The sequence below is a fragment of the Puma concolor genome, chromosome C2 (genome assembly GCF_028749965.1).
Source record: "Puma concolor isolate L17-30 chromosome C2, mPumCon1.1.hap2, whole genome shotgun sequence".
Taxonomy (NCBI): Eukaryota; Metazoa; Chordata; class Mammalia; order Carnivora; family Felidae; genus Puma; species Puma concolor.
Genome location: NC_141675.1, coordinates 141,796,654 through 141,815,446, shown reverse-complemented (window position 1 = coordinate 141,815,446; position 18,793 = coordinate 141,796,654). Strand labels below are relative to the sequence as shown.

General features: G+C 43.4%; 1 protein-coding gene across 7 annotated transcripts in view; it reads left to right on the top strand.

Annotated features, from left to right (window-relative positions):
- The window catches only part of APP (amyloid beta precursor protein), a 271,815-nt gene that overhangs the window by 151,453 nt on the left and 101,569 nt on the right, over positions 1-18,793 (top strand). For 4 of the 7 annotated variants that reach the window (XM_086675787.1, XM_086675786.1, XM_086675784.1 and 1 more), the window contains exons 6-7: positions 1,543-1,745; positions 17,709-17,876. In XM_086675787.1, the coding sequence (XP_086531913.1) occupies positions 1,543-1,745; positions 17,709-17,876 (371 nt within the window). The remainder of the gene's footprint in view (positions 1-1,542; positions 1,746-17,708; positions 17,877-18,793) is intronic. The other 3 variants (XM_086675790.1, XM_086675789.1, XM_086675788.1) reach the window with 1 other exon arrangement.

Below are 18,793 nucleotides of genomic sequence, written 5' to 3'. Positions count from 1 at the left end.
GTCACATAAGACCTGTGGCAGTTGCTCTGGTAGCTTGAAACACCCAGCACATGTAGATCTTCCTCCTGTACTGTTTTTGTGATCTGAGCTAGGATGAAATGTGTGTTTCTGCTATCTAGCCAGATGGTATGTGATATATACTTTTACTTGTTTAACGCTTAGGTTCCTGTCTTCGTTTATCACCTTTCAAATGCTCTTGACCATGCCTGCACTGCAGGTACTTGATTTCTACAAGGATGTCTCGCTCGGGCTTTCTGATTTTGTTCGAGACTACCCTTCTGCCCTCCAAATGTGCTGATTTATTATTCAACACTGTGCATCAGGATATGCATACTTAATGCCTTATGTATTATTTCTGCTCCCCTTCCCAATTATACTGTGATTTACTGGCTCTCTGTTAACCATTATTCTCAGCATTGCATATTTCAGTGGTTCTCAGAATATCGTACCCTGAATATACCAGCATCAGTATCGCCCAGGAAGTTGTTAGAAATACAGATTCTCAGGCCCCGTCCTAAACCCACTGATTCAGAAACCTTGGTGGGTGGTGCCTGGTGGTCTGTGTTTCAAGAAGCCTTCCAAGTAATTCTGATAGTCGCTGACATTTGACAACCCCTGAAATACTTGATATTCTACAGCATGCCACAGGGAGCAAGAGTAGGGAAGACAACTGTATAGTTTCACTAGGTCTCGCTGACCGCTGGATATCACAGATTTATTTACACCAGTTTCTTCTTCCTCATCTATATCCAGTTGAATAGCAGTATTTCAACTGATTTCCGCCTTTACTGAGTGTCTGCCATGCAGATGCTGTGTGGTATTTTCGCATACATTATGAGAAATCATCCTACACAGCAGATTCAGCTTGGATATTCCCCTTCCTCTCTCCTGTTTAAACACGCTTTGTTTTTTTTTGTTTTTTTTTTTTTTAGAGCACTTTTAGGTTTACAGAAAATTTGAGCAGCGAGTAGAAAGACCGCCCCCCTCCCCTCTCTCCCCCTACCCCCACACTTCCTCTGTTGTTAACGTCTTTATTAGTATACTACCTCTGACCCAATATTGATACATTAGTGATAAAGTACATAGTTTATGTTAGAGTTCACTTCTTGTGTCATACAGTTGTGTTGGTTTTGACCAATGCATGTGTCCTGTGTTCACTGCGACAGTGTCTTACAGAGCCTGCTCTAAAAAATCCCCTATGCTCTGCCTACTCATCCCTCCCTTCTTCACCCCGCCCGCCACCCCCACCAGGAACCACTCTGTAATTTTGGCTTTTCCAGAAAAGCATTTAGTCCAACTCATGGTATACCATTCTTGCAACCGTGTAAACTAAGAAGAGCTGTGCCCAAGGGGCAGAACGCTGTGGACCTAGTGAGCTAGGATTCCCACATACACCTGCTGCCTTCCAGCCTTGTGTGTGTTGTTTGCCTCAAGGGCCACATTCCCTCCAAAATCACTACCGTCCTTTGTTGTCGCTTCCCCCCTCCCCTTTCTGAAATTTGTTTAAATGACTGTCACCGTTGTTTCCATTTCCTGCTGCAGTGAGGACAAAGTAGTAGAAGTAGCAGAGGAAGAAGAGGGGGCTGACATCGAGGACGAAGAGGCCGAGGATGACGAGGATGACGAAGATGGTGATGAGGTGGAGGAAGAGGCAGAAGAACCCTATGAAGAGGCCACCGAGCGAACCACCAGCATCGCCACGACCACCACCACCACCACGGAGTCTGTGGAAGAGGTGGTGCGAGGTAATGCACTGTTTGTTGGGATTTCCTCCGTCAGGGAAAAGGAAAGCCTCGTGTCCGCTACCCAGCCTAGCACCACCGCCGTCCCCAACCAAAAATAAGATGCACGATAACGGGTCTTAACGCTTGTGAAGCTCTCTTTGGCTTAACCAGCAGTCCAACAATTCATTTTAAATGATGTGAAGTCCCGATGGTACGCACTGTTCCTCTTGGCACGTGCCAGCTTGTTCTGCAAAACTCCAGCCGACCGGGTGCGATCTCACTCGGCTGAGGCTGAGTTAGGTGACCTGGTTGGTACGTCCCTGGCACTGGGTTTTTAGCACAGTCTTATTACCTGTTGTCTCTTTCACCACTTGAACTATGAGCATCTCCAGGGCAAGGACTGGCTTTTACTTACCATGCAGAGTGCCTGCTTTGTAGAAACTTGTAGATAAATCTTAGGCGAGTGAGTAGTTGGAAGTAAATGCCATTGAACGACAACATTTGGTGGGTTATCACATTACTTGTGACTGTGAAATGTAACGGGGATGATTTTTGTGTTGTCTTTACACTGTTTTACTGGGGGAGGTGGCACAGGGCCTTCTTTGAGAGATAGATGTTGTGTTAATATCTTAAGACTTTCTTTTTTGGTACTTAATTAATGCTCCTATTAAGAATGTTGGGACGCGAATGAACTAACAGACTTCCTTTTTTGTCTCCCTGGAAGGAAAGCAAGGGTTGAGTTTACGCTGAACAACCAAAAGTCATGATAGCAACTAGTGAATTGTAGGGCTGTGTTTCTTAAAGGGGATGCCTTTGTTTTGCAAATAGTGAAAGATGGTCCTAGAATGAGATCCAGTGACTATGGATGGATGGAGTTTTAATGTATTCAAATACTTTTAAAGTCCGCCACAAATGCTACAATATTGTAAGTTTTCCTCTCACTTTTTATTAAGGTAAAATGAGTTCAGCGCCGTTGTTAAATTGGAGCTTAAAATGGGTTAGTTTCTCTGCCTTAAGTAGATTCCTAATGACCACTGTATTATCTTCTTTCCTTCACTGCAGATTATCTTTAATTTACATATAATTTACATATAAAATTCACTCATTTTAAGTATATAAGTGTATAAGTCAGTGGCTTTAATAAATTTACCAAATTAAGCAACCGCCTTCATAATCCAGTCTTAGAACGTTGTCATCATCCCGATAAGATCCCTCACACCCATTCAGTTCATCCTTGCTGTCACCGCCAGCCTCCAGCAACAACCAATGTACTTTACGTCTCTACAGATTTGCTTTTTCTAGACATTTTAATGTAAGTGGGATCATACATGCTCTTTTGTGTCTGGCTTCTTTCACTTAAAATAGTGTTTTTGAAGCTCTGGGTTTCTTTACCTTGTAGCTTTTAAGAAAGACCAACATTACTCTGGGGCACCTGGGCGGCTTAGTCAGTTAAGCACCGACTTCGGCTCAGGTCATGATCTCAGGGTTCACAAGTTCAAGCCCCGCGTCAGGCTCTGTTCTGACAGCTCAGAGCCTGGAGCCTGCTTCGGGATTCTGTGTCTCCCTCTCTGTCTGCCTCTTCCCTCACACTCTGTCTCTCTCAAAAATAAGTAAACATTAAAAAAAAATTTCTTTAAATAAAACACTCAGACTTCACTGAAAATTCATTGAAAGAGTCACATATTCTTTAAAAAATGTAGCAGAAAATACATTGCTTAACTTTATCATTCTCTGCTTAATGATAACTTCTTATTGCATTTAGCACATAAGGGCTTCTGTGAGTAGATCTATATTTAAGTAAATGCAGGTTTTATTTGAGCCGCTGCTTTCTCAAAACTCCAGACATCCTTTCCTGGAATGTTCGTCGTGTACCTCTTAGGATCACCTGTGGCAGATCTGACTAAATGAACTTGTTAGCTTCTCTTTTCCTAGAAAGGAAAAGAGGGATTTTTTTCAGAGCTTCTCTTCTTGAAACCTAAGAAGACTACAAATTACTGCAGTTAGTATTCTGCAGTGACTCTGACTTTTTCGGGGTCTCCACCAGGGTAGCTATTTACATAATAATGTCCGTCTACTCAACATTGGTTTTTGGGGGGGTGCCTTTTGGGTACAAGCCATTTTGCTGGGCTTGGTGAATCATAGGATGAGAACACACGGGATAGCCAGCCATCATGGATGTTAAAATCTTGTAGGAAATTTACATCAAAGAAACACAGAGAGTCGTCTGTGTTAAAAAGCAGGAGCCCAGAACCCACTTCTGGGTAAGAGATTGATCAGAGAAGGATCTATGGAAGGAGATGGAAGTGGAAAGGCTCATGGCAGCGCTACCAACGGATTTTACTTTAGCGTACCTTAGAGTCCGTGGGGATAGCAAAACAGATTTGCCCCGGGAGGGTACATGGCAAGTCTGGGAGACATGACAATCTGATTTAAACTAGAGCAGGTGTCTTAGATAAGAGAGTTACAGGGAATTCGGTTGGGGCCAAAATGTGGAGACCTTCAGTGCCAGGCCGACAAGCATGAGCATGAGCTGACGGGGATCACTTCTGCCTCGTGCGGAGAAATTTTCTGGTAGAAACAGTGAAGGGATTTTGTTGTGATGTTGCTGCCATGAGGAGATAGGGGAACAGGGAGTAACAATGAATGCAGTGTAATGAGAAAATACCACGTAAACTTTTGCCGATATTCCAAACCAACAGAATTCCCTTGAGATAATACGGTCTTATTATGTTCTGAATAAGAGAGAGGAGTCTCTTGAGATAATGGGGTCTTGTTATGTTCTGAACAAGTCCAGATCTTTTGCCTGAGTTTTTCTCTCGATGTAGCGTTCTTAGCTAAGATCAAACCAGAGGGGGACGTATGTTGCAATATTTTCTGTAGGAAGACAAAGGCGATTAAATGATTGGTTTTAAATCTCCAAGCAAGAGACTTTTTTTGGTGTATTGGGTCCATGTCAGAGAGTTTGCTGAATTCCCAGCTAACTCCAACAAAGAAGTAGAAGTTTAAACGGTTAATGTTAAAGGGGCCAGCTGCAGAGAGCTCATTCCCTCCTGGTCACTGGTGTAGGTGAGTTATGGTTCTTCCCTGAGGAAGAACAACGGTAATGCCATATGTGATGGCTGACTTTGTACAACTCTGCTTAAAAGTAGCCCAGTTCCTGTGCTGAAAATAAAAACCACAAGTGACTTGCAAGGAAGAGATATTGAAAAGAGGCTCACAATATAGTTGTCACTGGTAATGTTTCAGTGCCTGAGAGAAAATGTGATTCACACCTATACTTAATAAGAAAACTGTTTCTTCATTACCAACATACTGCTACTAATACGATTCCTTAACGTGCTTCGTAACAAAAACTCAGTCCCTCTGTAACCTGTTTAAATTTGAAAGAAATAAGTAGGGGGAAGGAAAGTCTAAGACGCTTCGACATGGTCATCAAATTTTCAGCTATTTTGTATTAGAATCAATGATGCTGAAGTGGAAGATGTCAGTTCTAACTCTGTTAGCAATTCCAGAGGAAAAAGTGAACACACCACCATATCCATCCTGGCTTTAGGATTTATTGGTTTAAGTACCTAAGGACAACTTGGATATTGATCCAGTGGAATAAGCCAATACCAATTTGAGTGAAACCACAGTATATTTAGACTCTTGCTCCTAATTCTCTTTGATTTGAGAAGGAATAACACTTCATGAACCCAAGACGTCAGGGTGATTTCTGACTCACTCATGGATTCTAAACTGGTTGGACATTGGTATTATAGGGGCACCTGCGTGGCTTAGTTGGTTAAGTGTCTGACTGTAGATTTCAGCTCAGGTCATGATCCCACGAGCCCCACGTCAGGCTCTGCCCTGACAGGGCGTGGAGCCTACTTGGGATTCATTCTCTCTCTCTCTCTCTCTCTCTCTTTCTCTCTCTCCCCCCCCTCTCTGCCGCTTCCCTCGACACACTCTCTCTCTCTCTCTCAAAATAAATAAATAAACTTTAAAAAAGCAATTGTTTCGGGGCACCTGGGTGGCTCAGTCAGTTAAGCGTCTGACTTCGGCTCAGGTCATGATCTCACAGTTCGTGAGTTCAAGCCCCGCATCGGGCTCTGTGCTGACAGCTCGGAGCCTGGAGCCTGCTTCAGATTCTGTGTCTCCCTCTCTCTCTGGCCCTTCCCCTCTCTCTCTCTGTCTCTCTCAAAAATAAATAAACATTAAAAAAATTTTTTTTTAAAAGCAATTGTTTCTATCTTTTAATCCTTGTGACAGTGCTGTGTGGTAGAAATCTCATTTCTCCATTTACAACTAAGACAACTAAGGCCTAGAAAAAAAATTTTTTTTAATTGCCCATGGTCACAAAGGTGAGAGGCATGAAGGCAACACTTAGATCCAAGTGGACCAGGGTATTTCTACTACATTAATGTCAAATTTTTCTTTTTCCTTTTCCTCTTGTTTACAAATACTATTTCAGTTTAACCTGTACTCCCTGGTAGATATGGATCCCTTTTCTGTAGTCCTATATTCATCCTATAATATTTCACATGGAATGCTTCCTAAATTTTAGAATTATTATTTAAATACTAATAATAATAATCGGGGCACCCGGGTGGCTCAGTTGGTTAGGCATTGAACTCCTGATCTGGGCTCAGGTCGTGAGCTCGGTGAGATCAGGTCCCGAGTCAGGTTCTGTGCTGACAGTTCCCAGCCTGCTTGTGATTCTCTGTCTCTCTCTGCCCCTCCCCCACTTGTTCTCTCTTTCTCTCTCTAAATAAATAAACATAAAAATATTTTAAAAATAACAAAAAACACTGTGATGAGTAATAATAATAATAATAATCAGGGGTCAGCAAACTATGACCATGGGGCCATATGGCCAGTTACCTATTTCCTAATACAAAGGTTTTCTTAGGGCACAGCCAATCCCCTTTGTTTATATACTGTCTGTAGCTGCCTTCGTGCTATGGAGGCAGAGGTGAGTATTTGCAAGAAAACGCCATATGGCCTTCTAAACTGGAAGTGTTTACTATCTGGGTCCTTACAGAAAACCGAAGAAACTGGTCATTAGAAAAGTATGAGGGAGTTTTTTTATTTCAAATACTACTTTCATTAAGGTAGTTTTATTAAGTTTAGTGGCAGACTGCTATGGTGTTTAATAGAGAATTTTTAATGATTTCATGGCCTTGGGCTGGTTGAGTAACATGTGAGTCTATTTTCATGGGTACGGTATAGACACTGATAGGACGTTCCATGTGTGTTGAACAAATTACTTTGGACAATCCAAAAGTATTTTGGATTTTGAGCATTTACTATAATGCCTGGCACATTGTAAGTATTCGGTTTCTTTTAGAAACACAGGCTGCCTTCGGGCATCTGGGGGGGCTCAGTCGGTTATGCATCTCTTGGTTTCAGCTCAGGTCATGATCTCATGGTTCATGAGTTCGAGCCCTGCGTCGGGCTCCACGCTGACAGTGGGGAACCTGTTTGGGATTCTCTGTCTCTCCCTCTTTCTCTGCCCCTCACCTGTTCACGCTTGCGTGCACGCACTCTCTCTGTCTCTGTCTCTCTCTCTCAAAATAAATAAAACTTATTTAAAAAAATTAAAACAGCACAGGCTGCCCAGAATCAAATCCCAGTTCTGCCACCTAACCATGTAGATTTGTATCAGTCAGGGAATCTGTAAGTCACGCTGCTTCTGTATGTCATTTTAATTGTTTTGGGAAGATTCAATGAAATACAATCTATGAGCAACATTTAGCACAGTTCTGGTAGACAGTAAGGGTTCAATTAACCCAAAGTGCTATAGCTGTCTTGATTATAAGCATTACTCTGATTTTTCAGAGAACTAATGTTTACTACTAATTAGGAATGACCAAGGTAAACCAACAGACTGGTCTTTTAATAATGAAAAACATAAATGTGATACATCCACATCTATCGGTATAATGGAGGTAGTATTCATAGACATATGTTAAGAATAACGAGCAACTTAAACTCAGTTTCTTGGTTAAAATTTGAAGATTTTTTTGTTTTGTTTATTTCGAGAGAGTGAGAGAGAGAGCAAGTGTGGAGGAGGGGCAAAGAGAGAGAGAGGGAGAGAGAGGGAAGAGGATCCCAAGCAGCCTCCATGCTGTCAGCACCGAGCCTATAATGCAGGGCTTGAACCCACAAACCGTGAGATCATGACCTGAGCCGAGATCGAGTGTTGGCCGCTTAACTGACTGAGCCACCCAGGTGCCCTTGTTTAAAATAGTTTTTAGGAATATACATTGTATATTAAAATACCTGCAGTTAAAGTTTATGTCTAGGTGACGATTAAACCCAGATACTATTAAATGCTACTGCATTTCAAGATAGTGTTTCGCTTCTTGCGGGCATTTTGAACTTCTTGGAAGTTCATCTATTAAAGGGACCGAGACACAGATACAGGTAGCTCTTTAAGCATCGCAGACTGATGAGGTTAAAAAGTTTGATCTCATGTTGCTTGCCTTGGGCTAGGTGACCAAACGCCACAGAATTATACAATTTTTCTTCTCCCTCTCGTAGCCATTAACCTGCGAGTAGCGCGATGTGATTTACTGCTGTATGTTGTACCAGCATCAACCCCTCGTAGGTACGGGGCATTGCGCTGGTTCCTGAGGGCACGGGGACATGAATATGATAGCTCGCTCAGGTTGCTTTCCAGCCACGCCTGCTCACGCCCTCCTGGGGAGGGACACGAGTGTGTCCCACCTGGCTGGTTAGGGAACTTCGGCAGCACAGGGGAAGGGAAGTGCTCAGCGCGGACAGCAGTTATGGCCAAGGTGTTGATGAGAAGTTGGCATTGGAGTGACTTTGAAAGAAGAATAGAGATTTGCCAGCTTGTGGAGCACCAAGTAGAAGGAATTCAAGAACTATCATAAATCAGAGTGGCTTGCACTCATCTCATGGAGAGAGGAAACAAGCCTCAGCCTAAATCTCACATCTCCATCGTTACCTGCCCGTAATGGGTGTCACAGTCCTGTAGTTCACGAATAGGATTCCTGCTTATCACTCACATTTAACTTTTCACAGAATTTGGGGGAAAACTGAACCGAACTGGCACACATGAAAATGTGCTCACATACTCTTGTCAGAAGCCTCGTGGCAGCGTGCTGCCCAAAACTGAAAATAAAGCTCCAATTTGTATTTAGGAACAAGGCAAAGGGATAACGGCTCCTCCCTTTCCTGGAAGCCTTTACCTCAGTATTAATGACTAAGGGCAAGCAAGATCCACCCCTGTTCCCGGACCAGAACGTAGCATCCTTCCTAACAATGTCAAGAGAACCCGTGTTGGCCCTGGGCCATAGATGTGACAGGTGGCAGCCTGTTATTTTGTGCCCATGGCATGGCAGCCATTGATTTTGAGGTATTTGATATATCCTTTGATAGAGGCAGAGGGAAGCATGGCTTTGACACCTTCTTTCCATATTGCTTGGTAGTCCTGATTCAGAGAGCCCAGTCAGGTAGTTTGGTTAAAATGTGACAGTGAGGAACAGGGTCATATAAAAAATTGTGTGTGTGTACAGATATAACTTTCTATTTTTTAATAACAAATTTATTGAGATATGATTTGCATAATCGTAAAGTACAGAATTCAGTGGTCTTAGTATATTCACATAGGAAATGTTTTTGAACTTCATTTTGCTTGGTATTTCACATGACTAGTAATGCTCATGGCCAGTACTTTCCATCTCCCATTTCTACCCTGTGTGTATAAAGACGCCATGTCAGAGGGGCGCCTGGGCGGCTCGGTCAGTTAAGCATCTGACTCTTGATTTCAGCTCAGGTCATAATCTCACGATTTGTGAGTTCAAGCCCTGCATCAGACTCTGTACTTATCAGCATGGAGTCTGCCTGAGATTCTGTCTCTACCTCTCCCCCGCTCATGCGTGCCCTCCCTCCCTCCATCTCTTTCTCTCTCTCTCCTTCTCTCTCTCTCTCTCAAAAGTAAACAAATGAACTTGAAAAAAAAAAGATTCAATGTTAGAATAATGGACATAATAAGCCAAAGGTATTTTAATGCAATTATGTTTAACTCTATTAAAAATAAATATTTTCATTCTAGTTCAGTTAAAGTCCAGAAACCTGATCTTTCTCATGTTTTTCCCCAAATCAGTTGCTGTTCAAAAAATACACAAATGCCTCAGATACAACAATTGCATATATCTCCACAACGTGAAGTTTGCAATTAAAAAAATCAAGGGGCACCTGGGTGGCTCAGTCGGTTAAGCGTCCGATTCTTTGGCTCAGGTCATGATCTCACAGTTGGTGAGTTTGAGTCCCATGTCAGCCTCCACACTGAGCATGAGAGCCTGCTTGGGATTCATTCTGTCCCTCTCCTTCAGTCCCTGCTCGCTCGCTCGCTCGCTCTCAAAATAAACACTTTTTAAAAAATCAACCCTAATAAAAGAAATCCAGCAAATGAGAGGAAACTTCATTTAAACACCATGTCGTTTCCAGAGGCACTGCCTTTTAGCGGTCCATACACCTCCCTGAGGAGGGTCTCAGATTCCACCGGCAGATCCCAGAATTGGGGGTTTTCATGGAAATCTGTAGTTCCCTTGTAGACAGATGCTTTCTGGACTTTGTAAGCAGGGTGGGTTACACCTCTTTCTCTCAACCATGAGACATTTTGCCCTTCTGACACTTCATTGCTGGTTTCCAGCCACCCTTCCAACGTCTGACCTGTTAGGATTTTGTTAAAAGTGTGAGAAATCAAGGTGAGGTGAGGCTGATATTCAGGAAAACCCTTCAGCCTTCCAGACAGCAAAAAAAAAAAGCCCAAATTTTAAAAAGTAAGCACTCCCAGGGCACCTGGCTGGCTTGCTCTGAAAAGCATGTGACTCTTGATCTCGGGTGGTGATTTCGAGCCCCACATTGGTTGTAAAGATGACTAAAAAAAATAAGTCAGTAAATGTTAAAAAAAAATAAGTAAAAATATGAAAATTAAGAGACTCTTGAAATGGAAAAAGGAGTTTTGAACAGAAGACTGGTAAAGCTGCACTGTGTTTAGTTTATAATGGTAAGACTGTTCAGGTATTTAACTGTGAGGGCAGGGTTATCTCTCTTTTTCTTGAATTTATTTATGTTCTTGAAACATATGAAAGTATCACAGACTAGGCACAGAAATTTTGTGTTCTTGCATGCAAGCTCGAATTCCTAATGTTTCATGCTAGAAGCATAGAAAGCCCTTGCTGGGCAGTCTCATGACTAAATCCGTTCTGGAATTTTTTTTTTTTTTAAGTTTTTGGGGTTTTTTAAAATATTTATTTATTTTTGAGAGAGACACAGAGCGTGAACAGGGAAGGGGCAGAGAGAGAGGGAGACACAGACCCGAAGCAGGCTCCGAGCTGTCAGCACAGGGACCAATGCGGGGCCCGAACCCACAAACCGCAAGATCATGACCTGAGCCGAAGTCTGACGCTTAACCAACCGAGCTAGCTACCCAGGTGCCCCTGGAATTGTTTTTTAAATTTATTTATTTATTTATTTTGAGAGAGAGCGCACGCACAAGCAGGGAAGGGGCAGAGAGAGAGGGAGAGACGGAATCCCAAGCAGGTTCCACACTGTCAGTGCAGAGCCCCACATGGGGCTCGAACTCATGAACCGCGAGATCATGACCTGAGCCGATGTCAAGAGTCAGATGCTTACCCGACTGAGCCACCCAGGTGCCCCTGTCCTGAAATTCAATGCCAGTTGTTAGGCCAGATTTGTGAGGTGTTAGTGACTGTTGCTTATTATCCCCCCCAGTCTCAGGATTGGGCACAATTACTAAAATGCCACGTGAAATCTTCTGGTAGTTGGTTGGACTGACGCAGGGCTTCTCAGCCGCAGCATTAACAGTGTTTGGGGCCCAATGGTTCTTTGTTGGTACTCTTCTGCTCATTTTAGGATGTTCAGTAGCACCATCCCTCCCACCTGGTACCAGTAACACGCCCCAGCTGTGACAGCTCCAACTGTCTCTAGGCATTGCTGGATGTGTCGTGGGAGGGGATGGTTGGGGACAGATCCTCTCTGGTTGCAGACCACTGGGCTGTGCTACTGAGATCTACAGTGATGCCCAGCGTTAAATCTATCTGAGCAGAGAAACTCCCCTGCAATGTCATGTCTCATCTTAATGCCAGCCGTAACCCTTCGCTCGGCGCTTTGCACATCCGTAGGTAGCTGGTGAAGAATAAGCAAACAAAACCTATGCTAAAACAAAGAGGGTAAATATTCATTTATAAGGTGAAAAACAGATATTTGAGATGTAATGTAGTTCCATAGCTTAGAGCAAGTCACAAAATATTTTTTAAATACTACGTATGCACATTTGCCATATAGGCAGTGAGAGATGGAGAAAAACTGCCTTCCTCACTTTGTTTTATATTCTTCCAAAAGCAGTTTGCTCTCCCCTGGTGCACGGTTTTAAAATCGCAAATGGGTGGGTAGCAATCAGAGACACGTGTTCGCAGCTGGAGGCTGCCCAGCCTTCCTGCTGGGCTCTGTGACAAGAGACCAGCTAAAATGGCAAGGTGGACACGTTCAGTCTCCTCCGGAAAAGAGCCTGAAACAGCAGGACCATCCTCCAACTTCTGCCTCGCTTTTCCTGGAGCATCCTTCTTGTAGGAAGAACAACCCCTGCATAATAACCCTTTCTTTAAGGAGAGGTGCTACAAAGAAAGTAAATTTCAAGTCTCCTTCATTGTGTCTTTATTTGTCTAAATAAAAATAATAGCTGTGATATTTCTGGTGTTCTGGCATGTTCCAAGAACATCACTTGAATTCAGATTTCGGGGAAGTGTAAGTTCTCATAGACTTAAATGTAAGTATAGTAGTTATTATCTCAGTATTGGATTTAAGGCACATGTATTGAAACTGTCAAAGAAATATGTATCTCTAACATGTTTAAGTTTTTGAGATACAGCATATTTGAGTTTTACAGCTCTACTAAAATATGTCCTATCCCTTTTCTCCCAAATGTATGTGGACTTCTTTTTGTAAGCCAAAACCTACGCTGCCTTTTACTGATCCTTCCCCTCTTGGTCATTTTGGAAAGTGATTGGGTCTTACATATCTGGCTTTGACATTTCTTTCTTTTTTTTTTTTTTTAATATATGAAATTTATTGTCAAATTGGTTTCCATACAACACCCAGTGCTCATCCCAAAAGGTGCCCTCCTCAATACCCATCACCCACCCTCCCCTCCCTCCCACCCCCCATCAACCCTCAGTTTGTTCTCAGTTTTTAACAGTCTCTTATGCTTTGGCTCTCTCCCACTCTAACCTCTTTTTTTTTGTTTGTTTTTTCCTTCCCCCTTCCCCATGGGTTTCTGTTAAGTTTCTCAGGATCCACATAAGAGTGAAACCATATGGTATCTGTCTTTCTCTGTATGGCTTATTTCACTTAGCATCACACTCTCCAGTTCCATCCACGTTGCTACAAAAGGCCATATTTCATTTTTTCTCATTGCCACGTAGTATTCCATTGTGTATATAAACCACAATTTCTTTATCCATTCATCAGTTGATGGGCATTTAGGCTCTTTCCATAATTTGGCTATTGTTGAGAGTGCTGCTATGAACATTGGGGTACAAGTGCCCCTATGCATCAGTACTCCTGTGTCCCTTGGATAAATTCCTAGCAGTGCTATTGCTGGGTCATAGGGTAGGTCTATTTTTAATTTTCTGAGGAACCTCCACACTGCTTTCCAGAGCGGCTGCACCAATTTGCATTCCCACCAACAGTGCAAGAGGGTTCCCGTTTCTCCTGGCTTTGACATTTCAACGGCTCATAAGGTGTACGGTTGATCACGCTGCTTTCTCAAACATTAACGTCCATTTGGGTCACTGAGGCATTTGCTACACGTGGATTCGGAGACAGGGTTCTGGAGTGGATCCCGAGTCCCAAGTATGCTGGCCCAGCGGATCATGGATGGCACTTCGAGGGATAGTTTCTAGTAGCAATTCATGTCCCCCATCCTTTGCAGTTGTAGGAGATTGAGACAGGGAATAAGAAATGGAAAGGGAAAACCATCCTTACCTTTCTCTTTCATACAAAGTGTGAAAGAACCCTGATGTGTCTTCCCGCTGAGCAGCTTTGTAAAAATTCAGCTTTCAAAGACCAAGCAAATTAGAAGAGTCTTACTATCTTCCTACATGTACCTGTGACTAGTATCACTTGTGCCCTTCTTTCCTCTCATTGGTGTGGTGTGGACAACTGCTAGCCTGTAAAAGATAATTCAAGGGTACAGGAATCTGGTGAGCCACAGCCACTGGTAGCTTGAAATACCCATGGCGGGACTGTTTACACCGTGGACATCATTGAACATTATAAATCACACTCCCCCACCCCCCACTGGAGATAACCAGTTTCCCAGCATACCCTGCCATTCCTGTCAGTGAGAATAATCGCTTTGCCTTGTTTCCAGCAGAGGACACGGCATCTTATCTTATTCAGAGTTTGGAGCTTCTTGTAATACTGTGTTGCACTTCTACACAGCTTAGTGAAAAACAGGTTTATTCCCATAACAAAGTGGAAACAAAGGACTCAGGAAAAGTCCCAGTGGTGCCCTCTTGTGAATGCTTGCCAGCACGTCACCACGAGAAGACTGATGGGTCTAAATACTTACAAATGGATCGCCTTGAGGTGGCATTTTATAAAAATACTCTCTCCTCATGGAGAGATGTGAGAACTGGGTCAGGTGTAAATGGAGTGACAGGTGTATTGGGTAGCCTCAGAGAATCAACACAATTTGGTAAAGGGCCAGTCAACCACAGATACCTTGTAGAGACTTCCGGGACACCCGTCATTTCATACTGAGTCCGTGAGTTCATTACCGCGCACAGCTGTTCCCATCATTTGCTTATATGGTCCAACCCGTATTTGGGGCTTAAGTGAGATTTCTAATAAGACATTCGTTCAGCCTTGCTTACCTGTATCTATATGTCTCTATTTAATAAAATATGATTACTATATAATAAATACTCGGTCATTTATTGCCCTGATCAGAATTATTTTCTGTTGGGCAGGTTTTCTGATAACTACTTGCTAATTGCAGGCACATTATAAAATCTCCTTTTAATTAAAAGTACATATACCGGGGCGCCTGGGTGGCGCAGTCAGTTAAGCATCCGACTTTAGCTCAAGTCATGATCTCCCAGTTTGTGAATTTGAGCCCCACGATGGGCTCTATGCTAACAGCGCAGAACCTGGAGCCTGCTTTGGATTGTGTGTTTCCCTCTCCCTCTGCCCCTCCCCTGCTTGCACTCTGTCTCTGTCTCTCAAAAATAAACATTAAAAAAAAAAAAAAAGAAAGTACGTGTATCTATTGTTGCAAAAAACACACTCTTAAAAAATAATTGTTTTTCTAGTACGTTGACTTCTAAAATTTTTCTTAGGAGAGTTCAACACAGATGTGGCCACTTTAGTCTTCAACAGAATATGAGATGTGTTCTAATAACTTAGGCTCACAAAGTTGCACCCTAGAGCGATGTTTACAATTGCAACGACAGGGGCGCCTGGGTGGCTCAGTCGGTTAAGCGTCCGACTTCAGCTCAGGTCACGATATCACGGTCCATGAGTTCGAGCCCCGAGTCGGGCTCTGGGCTGATGGCTCAGCGCCTGGAGCCTGCTTCCGATTCTGTGTCTCCCTCTCTCTCTGCCCCTCCCCCGTTCATGCTCTGTCTCTCTCTGTCTCAAAAATAAATAAACGTTAAAAAAAATAAAAAAAATTGCAACGACAAATGAAGCTGAAGAGTAGCTATTATAAACTTATCATTTGCATTTAGAACATAGGAGATTCCGTAAAAACAGGTCTCCTGCCCCTGCATAGCTGTGATGTTGGGGGGGGGGGGGGTCTGTGGCAGACAAGTACAAGAAGACACATTTTGGTACTTATCTTAAGAGGTCTAAAATGGGAGGATTGCTATGAGTTACAGAGCCGTGATGAGTTTTGTTGCCTATGCTCCTGGGGTCATGCCATGGGGGAGAGGCATTCGAGTGCCAGCTTCAACCACAGCGGAGGCTCAGAGGACACCGTTGTCTGGGAGTCTTGTTGGAATTAGTATAGCCTGAGGAAGAGGTTAATGATGAATACTGTCATGTCTTAGAAACAAGAAAGAAAGAGCATGTCACATGAACATGTACAGATTGGTGAGAGGAATACAGAAAAGAGAGCCTGTAGGTATTTCTTACAATTGACAGGGAGAGAAACTAAGGTCCGTGAGTGGAGACAGCTTAATGGCTGTGGTTTGCCAGGGACCCCACTTCTGGGGCATGTGGCTGTTAGCTCTGTAGCCCAGAAGCTGCTTTGTCAGTAGCTCAGAGGTGATCAGACTGTCCCCTCCCAAAACTGTTTGACCTTTTAGAAGTATGAATACCAGTTCTTTAATTTGTGGGGGATAAATCAGACTGCCAAGGGGGTGGGAAACTTGTGTGAACGGATTGGCAGATTTTCATCAGACAGGAGAGCTCTGTGCAGAAATCAAACTGAAAACACATCATGGCTTGACAAGGATGGACTTTTAAAGCAGCAGTTGAATGGGAAGACCTTAGTGACGGTGCCATGGAGCTTGATGCTCCCAGAGCCAGATATTTACATCCGAAAACCACCTAAAGAGAGCCAGAAGCACCTCAGATATCTGTTACACTGGCGTTTCTCCTGCACAGTGTTTGACCTCCACCTTCTGAGCTCAGTGCTGACCGTCCTTCCCTACTCTGTTGACGTCATCATGATGGTGGTCACTTCTGGTTTTGCTCTCACCTCTTTGTCTCAATAGGAAAGAGCTTTAAGTGGTGTGTATAAGCAAGTTAAATAGTAGTTCTCTTTTACATAGACGTTGTCGATCTTTATCTTTGAGTGAATGATTAGTCAGTCTGTTAAATATTCCTACTTTGGAAGCTCTGAACTCTGCATGACTTTTATCTTTTAGAAGGATGCTTTTCCTTGGTATGACAGTAAAATTAATAAGCAAGACATCTGTGTGTGCTAAGGCATCAGCAGGTTCTCTAGAAGCCTAGCTAGGGCAAGACATAAACTCAGAGGGAGAACTGTTTTCCCTTTAAAAAAAAATGGAATCTACGTGGGAGGTAAGGTTCCTATTCTAATCACGATAACTTTACAAATGGAATCAGATAAGTTATTGCGCTTGGATCAATCAAGGATCATGAAATTGATCTTGGGGAGGGTGGCCAAGCATGCTGACAGGTAAGATATATTTTCATGTAAGAGCATACGTGGTGTGTGTTAACAAATCAGAATTGATTGACTTTGTTTTGTTGTTTGGGGCATTATTGTCCAAGGGACGGATTAATGAAAAATCAAAAATTATATTTCACTAGAGTTAATATAACTGGCTGTCAGTCCCATTTACAGATGTTGACATATGTTTTCAAATATGGTCAGTGGACAGGCTGGTTCTCTGAAAACTGGATCACATTCGAAGTATATTTATTTTATACTTTATAATTTTTTTAATGAAATTTAATATTTATTTTATACTTTATAATTATTTTACACTTTGAGTCAAGGCTGTTCTTCGTGAAGGAAAACAGTCAGATGTTCGTGAGAAGATAACGTTCTTTGCATCGTAAACAGACACAACCCTTTTACCTTTAAAGCTGACTGGAGGTTCCTTGAGAAATTTGTTTCTTACCGGGAAGAAATGCTTCCGCGTGCAGACCCTTTGGGGCATTTGCTATCAATCTAAAGGCAGCTACAAGATGTGCTCACGTTCTAGCAGGAATCCTTTCATTCCTATTGAGCCACTCATTAAACCAGATGAGAATGCACTGCTTTGTTTCAGAGGGAATTCTAACCTCCTGGCTGGCGATTAAAGTCCTCGCTAAATGTTTGGCAGAGTCCGCCCAATAATCCCAGCCCCGGTGACCCCCCCTGGGGGGTGGGGGGGGAGGAGTAAGGTGTAAGAAAAGTAAACATGCACGGGAACAGCGAGCAGGTGCTTTTTCATGCTAAATGTGGTTCCCCACGTCTCCTCTGATTAGAGGTGTGCTCTGAACAAGCCGAGACGGGGCCATGCCGCGCAATGATCTCCCGCTGGTACTTTGATGTGACCGAAGGCAAGTGCGCCCCGTTCTTTTACGGCGGATGTGGCGGGAACCGAAACAACTTTGACACAGAGGAGTACTGCATGGCCGTGTGCGGCAGCGTCAGTAAGTGGACCTTCCCCGAGCCTGGCCACCTCTCGTCTTTTCTCGCCACTGACTCTGCTCTTCGTAACAGATTGGTTTTCCTGGTTCTTGGGAGTGGGTCTGTCGCTGCCACTAACCACGTTTCTGTCCACTTCTCTAATTGCCCGGCGTCTCCTCCCGTATGTTCGATCCCGAGCACCCATCTCCGTCTTTCTCTAATAAAGCATGGCCGCGGGTGTGTTCCCTTCCCAGCTGTGGTGCATCCGTCTTGCGGTCTCTAGGGACTTCTCTCGAGTGCCCCTCTTGAAGCCACGCCGGAGTCGCTGTGTTGTCTTCTCGACTGTCTGTGCAAACGGATACTTGTGTGTTTGTCTGTGCACATGCGTGTTCAGGTCTATGCATGTGCAGTACATGTGCAAGTAAGGTTTCCCGCCGGAAGCCTGGGGGGTGCAGCTTCGTTTGCACTGGCAAAAGGCGCACTGCTGTGATGAGCACCTTTAAGCTGTTTTGTAACGTGTGACTTTTATTGCGGCCGCAGAGAATGTGCTTGAATGGAGCATACGCACGTCGAATGCCAGAAGACAGAAAGGGCCCCAGGGGCCTCTCACACACGGACGCTTGCAGTATCAATGTTTCATGCCTTCTCTTGGAAATAGAAGAAAACTCTTCACTTAACATTAGAAACCTGGAAGGACAAAAGACTCAGGGAATATAATTTTCAAAGCCTTTTCTCTTGAACTTTCAGTTTTTCATAACGCTGGGGGAGAGAGACGCGGAGTGATAATGACTTAACTACGAGATGAAACTCTGTCCACAGAGGTGATACTCAGGAGGGAGTGAGCCAGACATACGGGACTTCTGTTCCTGTGAACAGCCTCCCAAGTTAAAGTCCCCATTTTATTTATTTACTATTGTTCGTGAGTAGGACATTTGAAGTA